Source organism: Narcine bancroftii, chromosome 7 (assembly GCF_036971445.1).
Source record: "Narcine bancroftii isolate sNarBan1 chromosome 7, sNarBan1.hap1, whole genome shotgun sequence".
NCBI classification, from domain to species: Eukaryota; Metazoa; Chordata; class Chondrichthyes; order Torpediniformes; family Narcinidae; genus Narcine; species Narcine bancroftii.
Window position 1 is genome coordinate 29,273,373 of NC_091475.1, and position 26,419 is coordinate 29,299,791.

Consider the following 26,419-nt stretch of genomic DNA (forward strand, 5'->3'; position numbering starts at 1 on the left):
GTTTTAGTACTGGCATATTACATTCCTGCAATAAATTCCCATTCCACTTAAATATAAACTGGTGTATCTCAACTTTAGATATACAAGCCATTTTCACCTTTGCCCAACTCGGAGGTTGGTCCATATCCATCAATCTACTAACAAATTTCAACTGAGCTGCTTCATAATAATTTTGAAAATTAGGTAACTGCAATCCACCTAATGCATATTTCCATGTAAGTTTATGCAAAGCTACTCGTACTAATTTTCCCTTCCATAAAAACTCCCACACTGCTCTATTCAGATCCTGAAAAAAACCCTTTGAAAGTATTCATGGTATCGACTGAAACAAATATTGAATTCGAGGAAAAATATTCATTTTAATGCAATTTACTCGACCAATTAATGTTAATGGCAGATCTTTCCATTTAGTCAAATCCATTTTAATCCTTTTTAATAAAGGAACATAATTTAATTTATATAAAGATTGATAATCTGCATTTACTACCACCCCTAAATATTTAATTCTATCTGACCACTTTAATTTTATAATACTTTTATATTCTGAATAATCTCCATCCCCAACTGGCAGTATTTCACTCTTATCCCAATTTACTTTATATCCAGACAACTCCCCAAATTTTAACAAACAATTTTGTAAATATTTCAGATGGTTCCGGTTCTGTCAAATATACCAACACATCATCTGCAAACAAATTAATCTTATATTCATCATCCACAATTTTCATTCTTTTAATCTTATCATTCTGTCATATTGTCTGAGCTAACGGTTTGATAGCCGATGCAAATAAGACTGGTGATAATGGACAACCTTGTCAAGTTGATCACATTAATTTAAATGGTAAAGAAATTTGGCCATTTGTCACCACCCTAGCAATTGGATTTGTATATAAAGCCTTAACCTAACCAATAAAATAAAGGCCAAAATTAAATTTCTCTAACACCTTAAATAAAAAATTCCACTCAACCCTATCAAAGGCTTTTTCCGCATCCAGCACAACCAATGTCTAAATGCATTGACCAATGTTATCAATCTGAGGATATTATCAGACGCATTTCTATTTTTAATAAAACCTGTTTGATCTGTATGTATCAACTGAGGTAAATATTTGACGTCTATTCGCCATCACCTTCACTATAATTTTATAATCTACATTTAATAAGGAAATAGGCCTATATGAAGACACTTTCAATGAGTCCCTGTCTTTCTTAGGAATCACAGTAATTATAGCACTCGAACAAGATTCTGGTAACAATTGCTCCTCAGTTACTTGCTGCAATACATCTCCAAATACAGAAGATAAATCTTCATAAAATACTTTATAGAATTCAACTGAGAATCAATCATCTCCTGGCGACTTTCCATTCAGAATCTCCTATATAGCCTCTTTAATCTCAAAATCTGTAAATGGAGCTTCCAATTCTTTAACCTCCTCCTCCCCTAAAACAGGTAAATTTAATTTAGATAAATAAGATTCAATAGAACAAGCATACTGCTTTCCCTCAGAAGTATATAATTTCTGGTAAAATGAATAAAACTGGTCATTAATTTCCTGAGGTTTATAGGTAACTGTTGAATTCTTTTTTGGGAATAGTTCAGGATGTCTGTTCTGTTTTTAACTGCCGCACCCAGTTCATAATAATGTTGCTTAGATCGATGAATTAAACGCTCATACTGGTAAGTTTGTAATGTATTATAACATAATTTCAACTTCGTTAAAGCAGCTATTTTTAATCTTCTGTAACATCTTTCTGAAATTCCTTTTTCAACTCAGTAATTTGTTTCTCCAATGTTAAACTTTCCACCACATATTGCTTTTTAACTTTCGTAGTATATAATGAACTGAAAACTTGTATTATTATGGAAAAAATTACATGTAATTTACATGATAATTATTCAGTTTTAGTTAAAATGTGGACTCCTTATTTGCCTTTGTAAATATGCTTTCAAAGCATCCCACAGTATAAAATTACTACTTACTGAATTGACATTCTCAGCCAGAAACAAAACAATCTGCTCCTTAATAAAAGTAATAAAATCTGGTTTCCTCAGTAACATCGTATTGAACCTCCATCCATAAGACAATAGCACCACTTCTGGACTTAGACAGGAGAAAAATAACGGAATGATCCATTATAACTTGACTTTTATATTCAGCCTGTAGTGTTCTACCCTGTAAATGTGCCAAAACCAAGAAAAAGTCTATTCTAGAAAATGAATCATGTCTAGATGAATGAAAAGTCTTTCTCTGTAGGGTTTACTCTCCTCCAAACATCAACCAAATTCAGATCTTTCAACAAAGCTCCTATTTGAATTGCCACCTTCGATTTCCTCATACTTTTCGGAGATCTATCCAATAAAGCACACATGTCAAACTCTGGCCCGCAAGATCATTTCAAAAATGTATTAGAGGTGGCCCGCCCTGCAGCGAGAGCCGATGCTGTTTTTTGGTAATGTCACCCCCACCATCCTCCCCCTTCATTGCACATCCTTCCCCATTGTAACACGAGAAATTGTAACACGAGAAGTCTGTCGATGTCATCAGCCGGCAAGCCAGTTGGAAGGCTCCCCGCACAACCAGTCACTTCTCCCACCTGTCGAGCGGTGCGGCGGATGGGCGAGCGCCTGTGATTTTCTGTCGGCGCGACAGGCATGGCAGGCTGCGCACGGCCCCCGGGCAGCGCGAGCCCCGCGCGACTGGCACCGGACGGCCCTTCCACAGCACGAGCGCACTTCTCCCGGTTGCCACGGCCTTCAGCGCTTGCACCTGCGCGGACCCCAGGGACGGCTGGTTCGGCCCTGCACGTGAAGAGAGAGCGATGGTGGCTGTCCGCAAAGGCTGATCGGCAGCGCGCTGGGCCTGAGTGGATGGGTAAGCAGGGGTGGGCAGAGGGTGTAGCTGAGGAGTAATGGGCAGGGGAAGTTATGGTAGTGCGAGGGGCAGTTAGAGGGAGGGATGAGTAGAAGGAGGGGTGGATAGGGAAGAGGTAAAAGGGGAGGGGCAGGGCGAGTAGGGGAGGGGTGATTAGAGGGTGAGAGACGGGTAGAGGGAGGAACAAATTGAGGGGAGAGGCAGTAGAGGGGCGTGTATAGGATGGGGTGGGTAGAGGCAGAGTGAGTGGAGTGAGGGGTGAGTAGAGGTTGGGTAAAGGACTGGTCAGGTAGAGGGATGGTGGGTCGAGGGTGAATAGAGGCCTAGAGCCTGAGGAGTGAGCAGGAAATGCTGAGTCCTGATGCAGGCCAAAATGGACACAGCCTGTGAATGCTGACTACATCTCCACAGGGACCAAATATGTTTCCCTCAGGTCAAGCAAAGGGTGAACTTGAGCTACCTACTCCTGACCTGTAACATTATCCTCCTAAAGTTATATCCTAAAGTTTAACATTACATATGTTGAAAGAAGAGAAAACATGCAGATGTTGTTGAAAATTTTCAATAAATATTTAGTTCGGCCCTCGACTTAGTCCAAGTTTTTAATTTTGGCCCTCCGTGAATTTGAGTTTGACACCCCTGCAATAAAGGATCCAAAACACAGTTAAAATCTCCCCCAACCAGACTATTATTATTGGCCCGATTTAACAATAAAAAAATCTCCGACATGAAGCATTCATCATCTACATTAGGTGCATAAAAATTTAACAAAGTCCATGATTCAGCAAAAAATTTACAATTGACCAAAACCCCCCAGCATTTCCCTCTAACAATTCCAATTCAAATGGTAATTTCTTATGAATTAAAATCGCAGCACCCCTTGCCTTAGAATTAAAAGAAAAAGAGAACACATGACCAACCCACTCTCCCTTCAATTTCAAATGCTCTTTTTCAGTCAAGTTTGTTTCTTGCAAGAAAGCAAAATCAACTTTCATTTTTCTTAAATAAGCCAAAACTCGTTTGTGCTTAATTGGGTTATTCAAACCCTGGACATTAAAAGTTGCAAAATCAAAATTAGACATTTCTTAATCTAATAATATATTCCACTACTATAAAATAATTCTCCCCTTCTAATTCCCTTAATATTCTCATTCCCCCCCATATAAAAACTTCAAAAAAAAAGAAAAGAAAAACAATCCCAAAACAAACTACTAAAAAGTAGCCGCCCCCTAAAAATCTGAGTGTGGTAAAACCCACTAGTGGCAGGTGACTAAAGGTCTCAGTGTCTTAATATACTTAAACAAAAACAGTCAACCCAGTGATTCCAGTCCCAGTGATTGTTCCGGGACCTCAATATCAGGAAGACTTTGCGTCAATTCAACTTTCTTCCCATTCTTTCCATGTTTTCCATTTTTCCCATTTCCATTGCCACTTACCCTCCCCTTAGGTGACAATAATGACGATCGTCCATTTCCTCATAAATCTGGCAATTAATTAGCAAAAATTAATGCACCATGATCATTTTCAAAGAAATGATATTGAAAATTCCCATAAAAACTTTCAATACTGCCGGATAACGAAAGGCAAATTTATATCCCTTTCACCACAATACTTCTTTAGCTGAATTAAATTCTTGGCACCTACTAATAATTTCTTGACTCAAATCTGCATAAAAAACCACCCTGTTATTTTGAACCATCATTGGAGCCTGGTTTTGCCTTGCCTTCTGCACCACCGTTCGCAATATCATTTCCCTATCCTGATATTTCTAACAGCAAATCAGAACTGCTCTTGGTGATTGGCCTGGAAATGGTTTCTTCCTTAATGCTTTGTGTGCCTGACCATCTGGAAAAAATTCCCTGCCCAATACCTCAGGAATCCATTTCTTAAAAAACTTTACCGGATCAGAACCTTCTATATCTTCTGGAAGACCTACTATTTTTACATTATATCTTCGACTTTGATTCTCTAATAAGTCAATCTTCAATAATTCTTTCTTCTGAATCCCTCAATCTACGAAAGAATCCTCCACTTTTTCCATTTTTTCTCTATTATAATCTACTTGGTTCTTACATTCAAAAAAGCTTCTTCAATTTAAAAAAAAATTATCTTGTACAGTATCCACTGATTTTATGCATCTACTAACATCACTTTTAACTACAGTAATATCTTGCTTCATAAAAGTCATTTCTTCACACATAGTATTCATTTTGGTTTTCACTTCCATAAATCCTTGAGTCATCTGAATAGACATCCGCATTGACATTTTTTTCCATTTGATGAGCAATCAAGATTGTAAACACAGAATCCAGTCCAGGTTCCATCACCTCCCTTTGAGGCCGACCTTCTCTGATGTCAGTCCCTATTTCTTCCTGTGTAAATTCCAATAAAGTTGAGCTCTCTTCCTCCTCAAACAGAGTAGGTCCTCTTCCGGTGCGGCTGCGAGTTTGGACACCTGATGACAGCGCGCCGACCTCGTCAGCCCACCATCGCTCGGGGTCCCGCACAGCCCACACCTTATCCAATAATTCACGGACCCACGATGCATCGTGCATGCCCGGTAGAACCACCAACTGTGCAGGTGCGACTTTCGATGCTACACCGCGCAACCCCGGACCACCAAGCAATGTTGCGGGCTCGCGGGTCTATCCTCACTCGGCTGATCCACCCACGCGCCCGGACTCATGGGTGCGCAAGCCAGAACCGGCAGCTTGCAGATGCGCAATCGGCACCAGCTAATTCTTCAACACTTTTGTAAGGTAGTTTCTTTTGCAATTGAGCTTTTGATTTTTTCATGTTTGCATCCATTTCAATCCTTCACTATTCCAAAATCTGTAGATACTATTTTTAACCACTTTTACAAGTTTTAAAGTCGGGTATTTAGAAGTCTAACTGGGGGAAGGTGGAACCACAAGTCTTCCCTCTACCCCATCTTGCCACGCCCCTCACTGATATTATATTCTGAGTGCATCAATTTTATGCAGACCTTAAAACAATTATTACCTTTAAAACTAAAGTGTTAGTTTAAAAAGTCCTTCTCTAAACTGCTAAAGATAAACAGTACTGGTCCATTAAAAATTGGTTTAACCTGGAGTAGAGTAATTCCTGTGTATTTCCACGTTGTGACATTTGACTCCTGGCTTTTCAACAGGATTTACAAACTTTCGAGAGAACTCTCCCAAATGATATTAACACAAAGTAAAGTGTAAAATTCATTTGTAGTGCAGTTTCCATCCTCCCCTATGGTTTTAAATGCTCATAGAATGATAAGGCTTTGCTGAAAACCTTTTTTTCTTCAATTTTAATCTTCAGGGTTGCCAAGCATTTTGCTACACTCTTTGTCAATGTAAATGTCACCTCTGAGCCACATGAAGTCTCTGCTCTCTGGTTCCTGTGGTATGTCAAACAGTGTGGTGGAACAACACGCATATTTTCAACAACCAATGGGGGACAGGTGACTAAACATTTTAAGTGCTATAATTCTTATTTGCTTGTTCTGCTACATCTAGTAAAAACTTTCTCAATAAAGAGTAGAAATTAGTGTTTATTTATACATGTATTGTCTGTGTAGAGCTAGTTTAAGGTGGTATGGATTTGATAACTTCCTTTTTTCAACTGAGGAATTAAGTGAGGATCGCATATGAATTTTTTCAAATGACTTTCAAGTCTGTCTTGCAGCAGATGATCCACCCAAATGAAACCTGCATGGTTCCAGCAGGAAAATCTCTGACAACGCTGTGCTGCTAAGAGATACCAGTGCCTATATGTAGGATAGGAAAGTAGAAGCCTGTCTGCTCAGCTTAGACCAGAAGAAAGCTTTTGACCAGATATCACACATGTGTTTGATGGATGTGTTCTCCAAAATGGGCTTTGGGGAGGGAATCCGGAATTCGATTAAACTGCTATGCACGTATATCCATAGCTCAGTCCAAGTCAATGAGTGGAAAACAGATAGCTTCTCCATCAAGTCTGGAGTTAGGCAGGGTTGCCTGTTCTCTCAAGTCTTATTTGTGTGCTGTAAAGAGCCCTTCGCTGAATCCATCAGGAATGAGAGCATGAGGAATGATGTTGGCAGGAAGTGGAGGTACTCGGGTCAAGACCTCACTGTACATGGACAATGTCACCATCTTCTGTTCAGACTGATTAATCAGCATCTGTGGCCAATTTGAGTCTGCATCAGATGCCAGGGTAAACTGGAAGAAGAGCGAGGCAATGCTCGTCGGTGACTGGCCTAACCTGTCCACCATTCCCTTCACAGTCAGATCACTACATGAAAGAGTTGGTGGAGAATTGGTTGGAAGGGATTGCAAAAGTCCTCCAGAAATTGGATCTGTGACCTTAGGGTTCCCTCTCAATTACAGGGAAGAACCTGGTCATCAGGAGCGAAGTGGTACGGCCCAACCTGCATCCTCTCCACCCCCTCCCCCACAACCACTGGGTGGTCACCTGAGTAGTTTTCTGGTTCATGTGGGTATTCAAGATGGAAAGGGTCCATAGGGTTGCCATGTACAAGTTGCCAGACAATGGGGCAAGTTGCCAGACAATGGGTCATCATCCTGATGACCACCTTCATATATGGCTGCATCAGGCTGTGTGTGGAACTAAAGTACGAGGGCACGAAGTGCTGCTATGTGCTGAGGTTCTACCTGTCCCAGGTGTTGCAAAGGATGGACTAGACCCTGTTGCTGCTCAATGCCCCAGTCAGCTGGACTTTGCCACATCACCTATCCTGTGTGGAAATCTGTTTCCAGATGAAGGTTTTTAAAATTTTTTTATTTTCATAGACTCATTAAAAATTCAAATACAATGCCCTTCAACACTTGTATAACATACAGAATCTGTATTTGTCCCCCTCCCTACCCCCTGCCCCAATACAACTGAGTTTCCAAATGAACACTTGACCACAAGGCCATCGTGGTCAGCACAGAAAGTCCTGCAGACACTGAGAAACGAGGATTCAATGGGCCTGGTGGAGTGGTTCTCTGAGCAGACAGTCCAGGCCATCTGGTGGTACGCCTCATCACCAGTGCTCACAAACAAACAACAGGATTTGGCCAGGTTGATGATGAGAGGAGTCCTCCCAGTCAGATCCTTCCTGTACAATTGGAACATCATCCACAACGCGTGTTATCCCCAAGATGACTGCGGTGGAGAGGAGACAATTGTTCACATCTTACGTAGAATGCAGTTCACAAAGAGTGGAGAAGCAGAAGCAGGCTGCGTGACTGAGGACTCGGGGACTTACGGCCAGTTTCCCGGGACACAAGCAGAGACAGTCATCCAGAATTACTGGAAGTCCATCAACTCAGTGAAAGACGCACTTTGGTCTGCCAGAAACACACAGAACACAGAGATGTTGGTGCAGGAATGCTGCTGACTGGGACATTCCAGACTGCAGGAGTATGATCTGAGGGAAGCACAGAGCCTTGGTGAGGCCAATGCGATGGAGTTGTGGGGGAAGGACAATAATCTACAGTCCTTCCAATACCGGCATTGAGGGGCTGAGACCGAGGGAAATCTCCCAAACAACAGAGCTAGAAGTAATGACAAGATGCCACATGGTGGTAATGGTGTAAATAGAAATTAATGTAATGAATAATTTATTGTAAATAAAGTCTATTTTAGCTTTTAAAAAATGTTGTTGGAACAGATGATTTATAAAGAATGACAGGTAAAATAAATTTTTTAAGTGTCTTCTCCAGAAATACAATTCTGTACGTTTTCCCAATATCCGTAAAGCTTGAGACCAGATGTTTTTTTTTGGTTAACTGGATTTTTCGGATAACTGAATAATGGGTTTAAACAGTACAGTAGCATCAGCAGAATAATTTGTTAATGGAAGATCAGCCGTCACTGATCCCCAACACTTCCCCACTGCCATTGCCAATCCTGCCTGGAAGCCCAAGGACCCCACTGGGAGGCCACTCTCATTGATGATGCCAGGACAGCGGAGAACCAAGTACAGTGGATGGAAAGAGAGAGGGGAGGAGTTACCTGAAATGAGGACAATCTCCCATACATTGAGTGACCCCAATGGTGGATTTACTATCACCTAGGCCCCAGGCTGAGTTTTAGAATGGCTCCCCCTGACCTTGCCCCCCTGCCTCACCCTTCATTAAATAGAATAAAGTGATGTTAAGTTAAATAACGTATTAGGGGCCTCCAAAGTGATTGATATTGACCCCTGGAAGGGTGGGAGGATGTCGATGGGGCTATCCAAGGGATCAAAAAAATCAAAAGAGTTGTAGAGCCTAGTTTCCCACTCCTGCCAGGCCCACCTCCCGTCCGGACGCATAGGCTTAAGCCTACTCAGCCTAATGGTTAATCCTCCACTGCCTGACCTGCTGACTTCCTCCAGTTGCTCTCTGATGGCTCGAGATTCCAGCCTGCTTCACTGCATCCAGCAGTTCAGCATCTATCTTCTCGCTGGTTCTGAGCTCTGTTGTTACCAAACTGATGCTAACAGCACTTCAGAGCCCAACATAAGCATGTCGGGTGAAAAAAAAATTCAACTTGTGACGTCATGTCACCACCAAAAAAAAGTTTGGATAATTGAACTTTTCTGTTATCGGAATTTTGGATATGGGTAAACGTACTGCAGTTTAAATTTTAGTTTATGCCCCTAAGAGACTAGCAACTATTTTGAAAGTGATCTGTATCAGTGTTCAAAAATAATTGCTTTTCCACAAAACATTTTTTATTATTTCTCATTTCCACTTGATCCTATTTTTACACTTCTATATTTGTAGTATCCTGTCTTTCTACACTAAAAATGCACTAATGTAATACCATCTGATTTCCAGCCAACACTGTTTAATGGTCGATGCAGGCTGGTGGGTTAGAGTGGTTGTTTTTATCCTGTATCTCCCAAGTGACAATGACTCTCAACTTGGGGCTTCAGGTTCTGCCATGCTCAACTCCACTTTGTGGAATGACCAGGCTTTTGAGGCCTTCTTAATAGGACTCACTAGTTTAGTGCAGTTGTAGAGAGTGTGCAAATAACTCAATCTAGTTCATTTTCTTTTAACTTTTATCTCTGATATTGGCAACATGGCTATTGCATTTTAGTTTATGTCCTTACTTTGCCCAAATTGAACACATAAAAATGTTTAATATGCTGAAAGTTCTTTAAGATCCTCTAAGAATTTAAAAAATAAATGAAAGACATGCTTTTCTTTCCTTAATGCTGTACATGGTTTCTCATGCTTTAGAAGTCTTCATCAACTTAAAGTGAGCTAATGTTCATGAACTGTTGTAAAGATTCATACTTCACATTAGTCCATTGGTATTGCAACTTTAGGAGAGAAAATTTGTCGGTGGGTCTGGCCAGATCTGTGAACAACTAATGAGCCACCTTGGAGACTGTGTGAAGCTGCAAAAGCCTGTGATTCGGATTGATCAAACACAAGATACAGTGGTTGTGGAGACTCTTGATCATGAGATTTTTGAGGTAAAGAAAATTATTTAATCAACCAATGTTATCCTGTGCAGGACTACGGTCAACCATGAGGAACAGTGAGAAGGAACCCTTAAACTATTGCTAGCATACATCTGTGTGGATAGATAGGCATGGGTGGAGGATATAGAGAAATGATTTCAAGTAGATAATCCTTGCTTTTTGTTACTTAGGCAACATATGTTATCAGTGCCATTCCACCAGCCCTCAGTCTAAACATTCATTATGAACCACCTCTTCCACCTCTGCGAAATCAACTTATTCAACGTGTACCCATGGGATGTGTGATCAAATGCATGGTATACTACAAAGAAAACTTCTGGAGAAAGAAAGGTCAGAGTTTTTCCTAAAGACTACTGTATCCCAATAATTATATTATGTCTAAATTGTGAATTTTAGACTAAATGTTAATCTTAATTGAAAGGAGGAGGACAAGCTACCATAAAGCAGAGAAAATCTTCCACGAGCTGAACTAAAACATTTTTATTCTAGAAACAGAGAAATTGATTGATGAGAAACAACAAACAGTTCAATTCCTTTGCTCCTGATGAGCCCCACTAATCAGGTCATGTGTAATTTACCTGCATTTATTGATAATGATGAGTTACTGTCTTGCACGTATAAAGGCCCTGAAATTCTTGCTTGCTGCAGCTACATAGGTACATAAAATTATCAATAAACAAGAAGTACAAATTACATTTATCAGGGAAGAGGAAAACGACACTATAAATTCATAGTGCAGCTTTACAATTGATAAAAATGTAATGTTTTAGTACAATAGATGCATCAGTGTCAATAGTCATGAGGTGCAGATTCAACCCACAATCTTAATACACAATCTATCTGTATTCCATTTCGCCTCATGATAGAGTGGTTTGTGCTTCTGCTGTAGCCATTGGCCACGTAAACTTTGAACCTGATTTGGTTCTCTGAGGCAAAACAGGCCATCCAAAAATTTTTGCAGCTTGGAATGTGCATTTACTTATAGATATTTAGTTGCACTGGGAAATCAATATGTATTGGGCAGATCAAAATGCACTTTTTACCAAGTTAGCGGTCGCCCAGCAGAACTTTGTTTATCTTGTTATGAGTCTCTGAGATAAGCCCATAAATCAGCAAATCCTCAGTTGTACAGCTGTTTGGAACAAACCTTGACAAGGGCCCCTGCATGCTTTTCCAGATTTTCTTAGCAAATGCACAATTCACAAAGAATTAAATGATCGTCTTGTTCTCATTGCAACTTCTTCAGGTCAGCATTTGTTAGGAGTGAGACTCTGACTCCTAACAAGGGGAGCCAAGCAGGGTCTTGGTGCTTGTTGCTTAGTTTTGGCAATGGTTTTGCAGGATCTTTTTAAAGAAAGGTCCTTGCTCTTCATCCACGTACCCTGAAAATTATTGTGGCCAATAGTTTTTTTTCGCAACAAGGACCCAATGTGGCTTCCATCATGATAAAACATGCTCAAGTTTTCTGTGTTTTATCCACTGCATGGATGGTCAAGTCCAGGAAATGGTTCCATACAATCACTGATGAAATCTTCATTCACACAATAATTTTTCCATTGAGATCCTCGTTATTCTCTGTTAAATGAGATGCACTTCTGGTGGCTCTCTTTGGATGGCCTCTTTCAATTGCTAAACAATTGTGGCATCTTTTCCATCCAACAACAGATTAGGAGTGGCAAGCAAAAATGCAATTAATGAAGTGAGTGATGGGGGAAACCAGATTGGCTAACAAGTTCAATAATCCAGTATGTATGGCCATGATTAGTTGCACATCCAGGTTATGGATTGGTAACAGCCTGTTCTTATGGGAACACAATCTCCATTGCACACTGAAAGCTGCTGTTTGGATGGCCTTTATCTGTATCCCGTGTTTCTACAAAAGACATTCATATCTTCACCCAACCTTGATCCTCAGCATCGATTGAAGGTGAGGTCATGGTGCAGTCAGACTTTAAAACAATTTGCAAAGTCCAGCTGTTGCGCCCTCACCTTGCAGAAACCAATATCCAGCTTCTGTCTATGAGTTGTGTGAGATGAGTGCTCATTGATTGATTTTTTTTACCAAAAATCCTTGATGTTTCACTTGATGCTGCCCTTGTTGTCCTGACTTCTTTTTTGTGGACTGCACAACATAAATAAAATTTTCCAGGAAAATTCTCTGGAGCATTTCAGCTAGTTAGTACTCGTGCATGCCTTTTAGTACTACAGGTAGGATTTAAATTTCCCAGTTACTACAGAAATATTTAAATGCTGGATTGTTAGTCCAGGCCTCTGGATTACTGGACTAGCAATCAACCAATGTTTACTGTTGATCATGTGATGCAGCAACACTGAAGTTATTAACTATCAATGATAGTAAAAGCTCAGGTCTGAAACATTGGTTATACATCTTTACCTCCCATGGACACTGCAAGACCTGCTGAGTTTCTCCAGCATGCTTCTGTTTCTACTACAGTCGCAACATCTGTACACTTTTGCGTTTCACTCCAACTATCAATGATAATTATGCCAATTGATAAAATAAGAGAAGGAAAATTCTAATGGCAGAAAACTTTGAGAACTAGAAATATAAATTTACTATCTGAACCAGCTATACTTTATTTTCATGCCTGTAACACACACATATAACGCGCAGAAAATCATAAATTGTGTAAAAATATTTTTGAATAACACGCGCGCACTTATAATGTGCGGGTGTAGTATTCTAAATTCCAACTGGTAAAATCAGTTTGCATTCAATTGGAAATGAGACAAAGCACAAAGCAGTATCTGCCACAGTTAATCTCCTGCAATTAACACCCAATCAACTGCCCCCAGAAGTGTCAGTCGCCCATGATATGCAACATATTTACAAGTTTTGGAGGAATCAATTAAATAGATCTGAAGACAAGAGTTGAGCAGAATTTTAATTCTAATGTTGTCTCAAATTAGAGGCACTTAATATGTTAATCTCCTCCCTCAGGGACGGGTCTGGGCAATTAACGTTGATATAGTGCATTGTCCTAGCCAGAATGTCCTGTTTAAAGGAGTATCATGGCATTCAATACAAAGAGATATTCCCAAGATCAAAGTTTCCCATGCCTGCTATAAATTGTGCCCATTCTTTCATTGCTGCTATATTCTTTCATTCCCATGCTTGCTATAAATTGCCAGCACATCTTTCCCATGGCCACTATTAATTGTGCACATTCTTTCAATGCCACTATTATATTCCCATGCCTGCTATAAATTGCTGGTTTGACTTTCCCATGCCCACTATTAATTGTGCTCGTTTTTCAACAGGTAAAAATATTCTCATATAGCGTGCACACACCTATAACGTGTGGGGTGGGGGGGGGGGGAATAGCTGGTTTGTAAAATACACATATAACGCATGCATTATATGCGTAAAAATACGGTACTTAATTCATATTGTTTCTCAAATTATTTGCATATTTTATTCCAGAATATTATTTTCTGAAGAAATGTGTATAATTTTGCCTTTAAATGAAACAAACTTGCTGCTCTCTTTAAAACATTATTTCAAAATTAAATTTTAAATTTACCCATGTCCATCCTGTTCCACTGGATTTTATTTTGATCAATATAAATCAGCATGTCGTTATCTCATTTTGTTTTCTGCATCGTTTGAAACACCTTTATTTTCCTTCTATAAAGTTTTAATTGCCATCTGCTGGCTCATTTCCCCAAGATCATATATTATTTTTATAACCTATTGCATTTAGTTTTATACTATCACGTTGTTTAATTTAGAGTCTTCATGCTTGTGAAGATTTGTACCAAATAATGAGTGGATGCCATGCAAAGAGTCATAAATATATTATTAGTAAATTGCCAGAATTAGATGTTTTTTTATTTATCTTTTTAATCAGATTATTGTGGAAGCATGATCATTCAAGATGAAGAATCTCCCATTGGTCTTACTCTAGATGACAGCAAACCAGATGGCTCATATCCTGCTATCATTGGGTAAGTTATTAATGACAAAGGTGCCTTCTGCATTACTATTGTTGCCTGGGATGCAGTCATCAAAATTGGAATGAAATTGAAAAAAAATCAGATTGTTTCCAATAAAGAATTTACCTTGGGAACAGTATCACCTGTTGGTCTTCCTGAAAACACATTGACCCATTCTTTATCGTCATTGTTTACAGTACCTGTTAAAACCTCCTGTAACCTGAACAGTAATTACCATTGCTTAGAAATAGATGATTTTTCAATGTGATTAAATTTTATATGATAGTTTATAATGGAAAATACAGTGGAAAATCACAGCACTTTCTGATGGTTCAAAGTGGATAATAACATGCAGGAAAGATAAATAAAAAATCATCTGATGTAAATCAGGTTGAGAGTTTTCGCAAAATCTGGACAACCTGTCAGGGAGTGTGCAGCAGCCATAATGCTACCATGTTTAAGCTTACTCAATTTTTAAATTTGGACATACAGTATGGTAACAGTGCCTTCTGGTCCATGAGCCTGTGGCATCCAAAATACCCCAATATGTTTTGAAGGATAGGAAGAAACCAGGTAACAAGTAGAGCATAATGCAGATAGGTATCATGGCTGGGCTCATCTCTTAGCCGCTCTCCAACCCTTCCCACACCTCTCCCCTCCATACTGTTGTAAACGCAATTTTTTCTCTTCCTTTCTTCCAGTCCCTGTTGCAGGTCTCAACCCAAAAAGTGGACGCACAAATGCTGCTTGATCTGCTACATTCTTCCAGAGTTGTTTTTATTTTCAATCTCGATGACTGCATCTGCGGTCTCTTTTGTTTGTTTCCTTCTCTCCTCTTGAAGAGACCTGCTGAACAGATATGAAAACAGCGACCTGTGGCAGGGACCATCTTCTTGGTCTCTGCCATCTGAGATGCTGCTGCCAACTGATCATTTCTCATGGGAGAATGTGAGTCCTGCATGAAGATTGGCCAGGGGTTAAAATCTCCGAGGCCACATCCTGCTGAGGTCAACTGTCTAATAATCATCACAAATCAAAATATACTCTGCCTTTTTGGGCTTTTCAACATTCCTTCAAAGGCCTTTTTCTGCCTTGGTTGCAGATAGACTACTTTTTAGGTGACTAGCATTCTTCTTTATCCATGACCCTTCTAATTGACACTTGAGATTCTTTGTTTTTGTGTTCAGCTGCAGTTGTGACATAGCTTAGTGGTCATCAGTCATAGCCACAGAGGATTGTCGGCAACCGTTCATTCAGTCTCTTTAAACCTCTATATAATGAGGGCAGATGACTGCAGCATTTTGGTGACAGCATGGGATAATGAGTATTTAATTGTATTACGAAATCATACATCACTGGAAAATTAAATGCACATGCATAGACAAGCTGAATTCCAGAGGTAAAGTGCAGAGGATTGCCCTTAACACCTACCCAGGGCAATTTTGATTTAGCATTAGTGGGAACAAGCATGACTGAAATGTTTGGGAAGCATGTATTAACTCTCCCTTGTGCTTGGAATCTCAGCTTGCACAGTAGAAGATGACTGAAGTTGGAGGAGGCCAATTTCTCAGATGCAGTAGTTCCTTAGGGCAATGTCTCTAATCCTCCCATCCTCAACTCCTTTATCATTCCATCACTTTAAGGTTAGAAATAGGAGTTTTCTATGATTCTGAAGCAATTCATTTGATAATAAACTACATGTCCATGTGGAGAAGGACCTAGAGTTAAGACCATATATAGTCTCCATCTATTTTCAGAACAAGGTACTGAATCAGGAACTAAATCACCTAAAAAAAAAAAAATCTAATGCCTATTCTGGATAATTAAAACTTGTAGCTTTAAGCAGAACTACTGGTCATATTGGATGGTTGGTTCAATGTGCAGCAAGAAAGCATTTATAATCTTCTCTCTTCTCTTTGGCTTGGCTTCACGGACAAAGATTTATGGAGGGGTAATGTCCACGTCAGCTGCAGGCTCGTTTGTGGCTGACAAGTCCGATGCGGGACAGGCAGACACGGTTGCAGCGGTTGCAAGGGAAAATTGGTTGGTTGGGGTTGGGTGTTGGGTTTTTCCTCCTTTGTCTTAAGTCAGTGAGGTGGGCTCTGCGTCTTCTTCAATGGAGATTGCTGCCCGCCGAACTGTGAGGCGCCAAGATGTACGGTTTGAGGCGATATCAGCCCACTGGCGGTGGTCAACGTGGCAGGCACCAAGAGATTTCTTTAGGCAGTCCTTATACCTCTTCTTTGGTGCACCTCTGTCTCGGTGGCCAGTGGAGAGCTCGCCATATAATACGATCTTGGGAAGGCGATGGTCCTCCATTCTGGAGACATGACCTACCCAGCGCAGTTTGATCTTCAGCAGTGTGGATTCTTAAGGATTAAGGACTATATGATTTCACTCTGTCAATTGATTGAATTCCTTCTAAATACAACTGCTGTGTGAAAAATCACATTGTCTGATTTTTGGAAGAGCCATTTAGGTGTTCTGAACAATTTAAATACAGTTCTCCTCTTTCAGATTCATCCTTGCTCGAAAAGCACGGCGTCTGGTGAATCTCACAAAGGAAGGCAGGTAAGTGAATATTTTAGAATTTTTGAAATCCTCTATACTTAAGGCCATGGAGACTGTAGTGAGTATATTCAACACTGATAAATAATGCTTAGGTATGAAGAAAATGGGAGTTGAGGGAGAGGAAATATAGAGTTAGTACAGGAAAGTGATAATAAGGTTAAAAAAATCAGCCATGATCATGTGAAATGGAGGATTGGGTTCAATAGACCAAAAGGCCATTTACCCTTTTCCAGTTCTTGTGGTCTTCTTTAAAACTTAAATTTAATACCATGTTTAACAATGAGACCATAAGATTAAATGACCTCTAAAATGTCATGCTAAGATATCTCCATTTCCTCTGTTATGATCCTATTTAAAACCTGTATTCCTGAAGTCACTTCCACCTCATGAATTTAGACGTACAGCATGGTAACAGGCCCTTTCAGCCCACAAGCCCATGCTCCCCAAATTCACCAATAACCTACAATCCCCGTACATTTTTTTTGAAGGGTGGGAGGAAACTGGAGCACTTGGAGGAAACCCACGGAGACATGATGACAATGTACAAACTGTTGACAGACAGCACCCAATCCTCCATTTCACATGATTTGAACCAAGGTCGCTGGCAGTGTAATATTCTTAGATTTAAACGGATTCCGTTCTCATGAAGCACCCTGGAAACTTTTTCCATATGTTATATAAATGCACCATTGAATCAAAACTCATCTGTTAGTGAGATGTGCAACACAAAAACATTTTCCAGCTATGTTGGTCCATTGGTATTTGGATGCGCTAATTTAAAAAACTTTGTCTTATCTAGTGCTATCTCTCATATTTTTTCAACCGTCAATAATTGATTAAACTTTCTCCATATGGAAAATGTAAGGTTTTGTTTCTTTCGCAAATTTATTTAAGGTTGTTTAATGACTTTTGAACAGCTTAACAGTAAATATGACTTACCGAATTCTCATTTTTTTTAGATATTTAGATTAGAAATTTCTTAAATACCATATTACTGGATTTTCCATTTGTATATCCACCAGATTTAGTTGATAATATCTTTCAATTGAATCCCTCTCAGAAAGGGTTAATTTGAATTATATATGACAGATTATTGAAATTACATCCAGTACTTCATGATAAGATTAAAAAGGCTTGGAGAACTAGCACTTGCAAGACCCTTATCATAGGATCTATGAGATCTATGTGTCCAACATTCATCAATCCAATTCAAAGTGATGCATCATGTTCACGTGTCCAAAGGTTAATTGGCTAGTACTTTTTAAAAATATTAACCTTATTTGTGACAGATGCAAATCTGAAATTGCTGCATTGAGACATTGCTACATTGTTCATCCTTAGGGAACTATTGAAAGTAATTTTTTAATATATTTTCAACCATACTCCAGGTGGAGCTATGACCCAATCCAATGACTGCTCTTTTTGGGGCTATTGGCTCAGACATAGGGAGACTTTCTGTACCTGTTCAACAGATTGTGGCCTAGAAGAGCCATCTTATTCAAATGGAAAGACTCTAGACCTCCAACATTTTTTCTCATATTATGTTTTGTTTAAGTTTAGAAAAAAATTAGATATCATGTATTTGATTCATATGTGAAATTTGAAGATACATGGTGACCTTTTATGTCTTATTTTTATGATGTAAATCTTTCTAATTTTTTTGATTTATGGTAGGAACCAAAAACTACAAAATATATGTAACCCTCAGGATAAGCTGCTCAGCTGTTTCTTGTTGGTTGTTTTTTTTATTATTAAAGTAGGTTAGGTGGGTTTTTTATGTAATACTTTTGATTTTTTTTCCATTTTCATCTATTGCAGTGAAGGGGAGATCGAGATTATACTGTCTGAAATTTTATATTAATATATACTGTTATGAGCTCAGAGGACCCCAAAACCCAGCAGCAATAGATATTCACCAAAACAAATGGTTACTTAAATAAAAGTTGCTTTTAATTATCTTTAAACATGAAAACAGAGTCACACTTTAACTTATCACTATTAACTAACTAACCTAACTTAACCCCCTTCTAATTTTAAGTGCACGTGTATGTAATATGTGTGCATAAGTTTGGAAAAGTTCTTTGATTCTCAGTCCAATCTCACTTCTCATTCCTCCAAGTTCACTGGTTGCAGGCAATTCTTGTGCTGTGCACAGAATTTAACATTTATGAAGTTCTTCACCAGGTTTAGGTGTTTAAAAGGTAAATGATTACCACTCAGGAAGGTTCTTGTCAATTTTCAGAGAGAGATTTGTTGTTCGCTGGACACCCACAACTGATTCCTTTTAATCAGCCACTTCAGTGTCTTGCTAAAGAAACTTGCCCCATCAGGGTTTTCCAGATGATAACCTCTTTCTTTCAGGTCACTACAGAGTTCCTTTTTGTTTCCCTCATTTCAAGTGAAACATTAGGCAGCCACTCCTCTCCTCTTGCATGAACCACAAGGGCTTTGACCCCATTTTCCAAATGGGGTTTTCCACAAGCTTTCCAGCTTGTCCTGTTCCAGTCCCAGCTGCTACTCCTGAATGTAAAATTGCAGAACTGATCTCTCTCTCTCTCTCTCTCTGTCTCTCTCTCTCTCTGTTCCACTCTGGACAGCCTGCGGCTCCAACAAGTTCTTTCAACTGTTGTCTTTTTGTAAACAGCAGTCCATTAGTGAAGTTTCTTGGGCACTCTCCAAAACTTTTGCAAAGGCTCTTGGAGCCAGTCTGTCTAGCATGAGCAGAGCTTCAGTATTTTAAATAAGATCTGTTTTAAAGTGTTTGTGTGTGACCTACACTAAAAAACCTGCCCCAATTTATGTCTCAAAAATATATCTATAATCTGTCACTATATATATATATATATATATATATATATACTGTATTTTCAGTTTCATTTCCTTTTCCTCTTTGTATTATTTCCTATAAAAACCAATAAAGATATAAAAGAAAGATATTTGGTTTACTCATCATTAACTAGTACATTAAACATTGCTAATTTGATCTGCTTGGTCATTAGAATTTCGCTCTGCCGACGCAATACTGTTCAATGTGTAGAAATCAGCAAGTTATGTGATTTAGTGGTTTAACAAAAACATTATTTACATCTCTTTGTATCTGAAACTCAAAGGCACTGATTTTTAAGACCAGAAAGCTACATTACATCCAGGCATGTATTTTGATTTTTATGACCTGTTTTCTGGCATGTGACCTGGATTTGTTTTGTCATACAGGATGCAGAAGATATGCGAAATTTATGCCAAGGTTCTTGGATCTGAGGAGGCATTACATGTAAGCCATTCTGTTTGTGTTCCTCTGGTTTAGTAAATTTTATTTGAAGACATTCAAATTGAATTCCATCAAAAGGTGCACCTCACCTTAGAGAGAAGGAACCTTCACAGGCTGTGTTGCTGTGTTTTTGTCCAAGTACAATAACTTCTCTTTTACCACTGTTCTGATTAGTGCTTTGGTTTCAGTAGCAATTCCATATAACAGCAAATTTTGAAAGCATGTTTTTACCTGCTAAGATCTTGTTAAGGGATAATTCTGAGAAAATGGGCTAAATACAAAGGGGTTTGAATCACTGAATGGTCCAATTGTGTTGTCTGTGAGACTTATAAGGGGTGAGGAATTTTGCTAGTGTTATTTGAGAGGGTTTTAATGAGAATGGGAGGGGTTGGGTATGAGAACAACAGACCAGCAAATCAGAAGTTGAAAGAAAAGTAAAAGTTGTGGCAAGTAAGTCTGAAGGAAAGGACAGGTTAATGAACAGAAAGACTGATGGAATGAAGTGTGTTTATTTCAGTGCATGGCATATCATGGATGTAGCTGATGAAGAGTTTGAATGTGGAATGGTGATGTAGCCATTACAGAGACTGGGCTGAAAGAGATACAGGACTGGCAGTTCAAAGTTCCTTAATTTCAATGTTTTGGACAGGATAGAGGGGGAGGTAAAATTAGATGTCAGCACATCTTGCATGTTCCTGGCCCTATTCCAAGACAGGTACTGAGGGAGGGGTTTGGGCGTAACAGCCTTTATGGAGATATCCAGGAGGGAGGAGTCACAGGTTCAGGTGCGGGCCAGCCCATAAGCACATGCATACAATATACACAGTGGAAGCACCACATGCACTCCTTTTAAAACAAAGTCCAGTGGATGTGATGTGGTACAAAAATGTTCATTACAAATTTAGCCTGTCTGGCAGTCTTGTCCGTTGCTGCGACCATCGCAGGGTTTTTCTGTGGCACAGCTGCTGATTCCCGGCTGAGTGCCGAAGTTCGGGGCCCTGGAGGGTTTGGGAGATGAATGCCACTGGCCGGCCCTCCTGGTTGAGAGTGGCAGCCAGGGCGAAGTTGGACGCATCACTCTGCACCTGGAAGGGGATGGATTCATCTACAGCATGCACCGTCGCCTTGACAATGTTGCCCTTGATGCGTGTGAATGCTGTTTGAGTTTCTGCCGACAGGGAAAAGTGGTTGATTTCACCAGGGAATGGGCTTTGTCCACATAATTGGGGACCCATTGGGCGTAATAAGAAAAAAAGCCCAAGCACCTTTTCAGGACCTTGAGGGTCTGGAGCAATGTGAGTTCCAACAGAGGGCACATGCGGTCCAGGTATGGCCCAGTGGCGTCATTCTCCACCACACAGTGCAGAATGGCCAGCCATGAAGTGCTAAAGGCACACTTCATTTGGTTATAGATTAGATTGAGGCTTTTGGCTGCCTGGCAGAACTTGTGGAGGTGGGCGTCATGGTCCTGCTGGTCATGGTGGCAGATAGTCACATTGTCCAAGTAGGGAAACATGGCCTTGAGTCCATGGTCATTGACTATCCAGTCCATCTCCCTTTGGAAGACGAAGATCCCGTTGGTGACCCCCCGAAGGGGATTCGGAGAAAGTGGTAGAGGTGGCTGTTTGCCTCTAAGGCAGTGTATGGGCTGTCCTCCAGCCGGATAGGCAGTTGATGGTATACTGACTTGAGATCAGTGGTTGAGAAGACCCAGTACTGGGCAATCTCACCATGTCAGCGAGATTGAGTGTTTAAGTGAGTAGGCGTCCAACTGGGTGAAGCGGTTTATGGTCTGACTATAATCGATGTCCATGTGCCGTTTCTCCCTGCCTTTTACAACCACTATTTAGGTTCTTCAGGAACTGGTGCTGGGCTCTATGATCCCCTCTGCCAGAAGCTGTTTGACCTGCTTCGATGAAGGCTCTGTCCCTGGGGCTCTATCGCCTGCTCTTGGTGGTGACAGGCTTGTAGTCGGGGGTGAGGTTATCGAACAGGGGCAGTGGCGGGACATGGTGGGCAGAGAGGCCGGAGTTCGTGTTTGGAGGGAGCGGGTGCCCTAAGAGTTTGGTGCTGCAGACCATGAGGGGCGGGTTGGGCCATCAAACTGCATAAGGATGCTCTGTAGCTGGCACTGGAAGTCCAGTCCCAGTATGACTGGCGTACAGAGGTGGGGATCAGGATTTTAAAGTCCTTATACTCCGTGCCCTGCACAGTCAGCGACACTGCAACAGCCGCAGATCTTGGCTGAGTGAGATTTAGAGGCCAAGGAGACCTTGCATTGTACTGGGGTTACCACGACGGAGTAGTGTTGTACAGTGTCTGGGTGGATGAAGCTCTCAGTGCTTCCTGATTCGAATAAACAGTTTGTGGTGTGGCCATTTACCTTGATAGTCATTATAGCCTTGGCCACTTGATGTGGGCTGTCTTGATGTGGGATGATGGAGGTCAGCGTCTGATCGCTGTCTGAATCGCGGCTGTTTTGGTTCGGGGGTGGCCACTAAGATGGTGACCCCCATGTCGTACACGCTGTGCTGTACTTTGCCGCCCAAAGTAGCACTGGAAGTGGTGCCGCCCCGACTTGCTGTCCCTAGAGCCCCATCGAGCCGTTTCCTGTGACCGGAAGTGATGGCGAAGGTAGAGCTGGATGTGGTGTGGTCCAAAATGGTGGAAGCTGGTGGTCACACGTGGTGCTGCTGGCGGAAGGTTGGGACCTACATACCTTTGCGTAGTACCCTTTCTTCCCGCAATCAGAGCATGTGGCACTTTGGCTGGGCAGCTCTTATGGGGGTGCTTCCCATGTCTGCAGAAGTAGTACTTTGAGTGCGCGATGATGATGACATGGGACCCCCGCATCCCAAGATGGCAGTGCCCACGTTCCCCACGTGGTAGCCGCATTGCCTGAGGAGAACGCTTCAGCATTCCATTGCGCTGTCTCGTGATTTTGCCAATTCCACAACCTCCTACGGGCTCCGATCGCCCTTTTCAAACAGTCTCTGTCTGATGTAATCAGACCCAAGTCCAGCCACGCACGCATCTTCGAGGTGGGCAGTTGCTGAGACTTCCCGGCAGCCGCAGGCTCACCCCAGCTCCCCAGTGCCCGCACGTATTTGTCAACGGGCTCACCAGGTGCTTGTTTACGACTGGCCAGGAGAAATCGGGCATAGATGATGTTCATCAGGGCCTGGTACCGTTTCTGCAGGAAGTTCATTGCAGCAGTGTAAGGGGGACAATCTCTTATTGTTTGAAAGACCCGGTGACCGAACCTGAGTGAAGAGCAGGTGATGTTTGTCTTCTTCGCTTCTCATGTTGTTGTGCCACATAAACACATTGAGGCAGTGCACCCACTGGTCGAATTTGACTGAGGCCTCTGGATCCTTAGGGTCGGTGTCAAGTTTATTTGTATTACCTTGTCCATGGCCCAAAACTTAAACGTGATTAAATTGTGCTACCAATCAACCACATTAGACAAGGATCTGTGATTAATAGGCTTTATTCACCTTTAAATCATCTTATAATTTGCTGGGACAGTTTCAAGCCAGGTACTTAGGGAGGGGTTTGGGTCTAATAGCCTTTATAGGGATATCCGGGAAGGAGGAGTCACAGGTTCAGGGGCAGGCCGGCCCATAGAGCACATACATACAATATACACAGTGGTAGCACACAGCAACATGGGAGAGACCAAAAATAAGAAAGGCACAATCTCTTTGATAGGGTGATAATATCCCAGTCTCCTGAGCCAATCTGTGCTTTGATTTTGTCTGCCTTTCCTGTAAACTTCTTACACTGAAATAACACTGTTTAAACCATCACTCTTTCTTCTCTCTGTCTCACTCCTGCCTGTCCTGTCCACTAAACTTGTTCTCTTTGACTACACCTCACCTCACCTGTCTCAGCTCTGCTTTGGACACTGCACCCCTGCCAATTTAGTTTAAACCTTCCTAAGTAGCACTCACAAATACTCCTGCCTGGATATTTGTCCTCTTCCAGATCTGGTGCAACCCTTCCATCTTGTACAGATCACCTCTGGTCCAGAAGAGATCCCAGTGATCCATGAAACAAAATCCTTTCCCCTGCTCCATCCCCTGAGTCATTCATTCACCTAACCTATCTTTCTATTCCTAACAACACAAGCACACGGGTATAATCAAGATAACTATGAATAAGGATAATGCTGGACCTAGTGCTAAAGTATTAAATTGGTGGAACACAATTTGTGACAATGATTGGAAGAAGCTCGGGGGAGCTAATTGGGAGCAACTGTTATTGGGTAAGTCTATATCTGACATGTGGGAGTTCGTTAAGAATCAACTAATTGGAGTTCATGACAAGCACGCTTCAGTAAAGTCAAAGGATGTGAATGGCAGGTGAGAGAACCTTGGATGATGAGAGAAGTTATGAATTTAGTCAAAAAGAAGACATGTATAAGACAGAGCACTTGATAAATATAAATATGGCAGGAAAGAAGTCAAACGGGGCAGAAGGTCCTTGTTGAATAGGATTAAAGAGAATCCCACGGCATTTTATAATTACATTTAAAAACAAAACAAGGTTAGAGGATGGGGTGATGGAATAAATTTGTGCTTTGAGTCTGAGGAAATAGGTGAGGAACTAAATGAGTACTTTGTATTGCCATTCATAAGGAGGATAATGAGAGCATTGTGGAGAATGCCAATGTATTGGGGGATTTTCAGATGAAGAAAAAGGTGGTTCTGAGTCTTTTGAAGAGAACTCAGGTTGATGTCCCCAAGGCCTGATGACATACATCCAAGGATATTGAAAGATGCACGAGAGGAGATTGCCAGGGCCTGACAAAGATCTTTGTAATGGCATGAGTAACAGGTAAGGTTCTGGAGAGCAGCCAATGTTGTTCCTTTGTTCAAGAAGTAAAGAAAACCAGATAAATCAATAAGCCTCACATCAGTGGTAGGGAAGATAATGAAGAGGAATCTTAGGGATAGGATTTATAAGTTTTGCAAAATACATAAAAAACACAAAACAATCTACTAAAAAAAACACTAAATCCCTACATCTCATTCCCCCCCCCCCCCACCCCGTCGGAGCAAAAAAAACATATATCGGGTATTTAACTGTTGCTGCTTGGTGTACCAGCCCTTTACATTACAAAAAAATTTTTACTTTATGTCCAAACCCACACATTTCAAATATAAAGACCATATTTTAACAAAAAATGATCATTATTTCGCAAACATAACAACTATACATTTTCTAGCTACAGCCAGTCCTAGATGTATAAATGCAATTTGAGATTTGTCCAATCGCAAACCTGTTATTAGTGTTTTCATATAACCTAGTAAACACACTAATGGATCAAGCTGCAAATCTATCTTAAATAAATCTGCCAAAAACTTAATAATTTTTTCCCCAAAAAGGTCTAATTTTTGTACATGCCCATACTGAATATAAGAAAGTACCTGTCTGTTCTCCACATCAAAAGCACAAATCTGAAGAACTAAAACCATATTTTTTCAACTTCTCAGGAGTTAAATACAACTGATGTAAAAAGTTATAATTAACCATACTGTATCTTACATTAATTAATTTTGTAACACTACAATCCATGTCTTTGTCCTCTCTCCTTCCCTGCCTCCATTCTCTCTTCCCACTTGCCCCTCTTTTGTCCAAACCTTTAAGATCCCATTCTGTTTTGCCCACGTCCCCACTCTCTCATCTTTACTCCTCCAACTCTTTGGCAGCTGTGAATCAAGTTAGCTGAGCAGAGATCAAAGACCACCTTTCATTGGTCTCAAATTCCAATTATCACTTATTCCTAGCCTTAGACATCCTGTGATTTAGCAATAAAAGCCTCATAATCAAGGAAAGGTAGTCAATTATGTTACATTGAAAATTTGTAACTGAAATATTGGTTAATGAAATACTCAACGATTCGAACTAAATTCCTGGAGTTAGTACTTCAACTAGGGAATCGCTGCCTCAGGTTTATGACAGAGTTACTGCCTGATACCCAGAGAAAATGGTGGTCACACACTATTTGTTAAGGTAGCAGTTGAAGTCCTATTTAACCATTCATTTATCAATATCAAATCCAGCAGAACCTCCCAAGAGCAGCAATTATTTTTTTAAAATCATCAGTCTTGTCAGAGCCAAGGAAGGCCGAATATATTTGACTTGTTGAGCATGTTTCCTTGTCTCGGGGTGGAAGAATAGCAGAATGGACAAGACTCCCATTTCTAAACCCCTTGGTAACATCAGCATTTATTAGGGTCTTGCAATTGAAGAAGTCTAGCTGTTGTTTTACTTGTCTATTGATCA

General features: G+C 40.6%; 1 protein-coding gene across 3 annotated transcripts in view; it reads left to right on the top strand.

Moving 5' to 3' along the window:
* Window positions 1-26,419, top strand: part of mao (monoamine oxidase) — a 134,064-nt gene that overhangs the window by 90,101 nt on the left and 17,544 nt on the right. For all 3 annotated transcript variants that reach the window (XM_069889301.1, XM_069889302.1, XM_069889303.1), the window contains exons 6-11: window positions 6,186-6,327; window positions 10,174-10,323; window positions 10,503-10,662; window positions 14,205-14,301; window positions 16,807-16,860; window positions 20,074-20,131. In XM_069889301.1, the coding sequence (XP_069745402.1) occupies window positions 6,186-6,327; window positions 10,174-10,323; window positions 10,503-10,662; window positions 14,205-14,301; window positions 16,807-16,860; window positions 20,074-20,131 (661 nt within the window). The remainder of the gene's footprint in view (window positions 1-6,185; window positions 6,328-10,173; window positions 10,324-10,502; window positions 10,663-14,204; window positions 14,302-16,806; window positions 16,861-20,073; window positions 20,132-26,419) is intronic.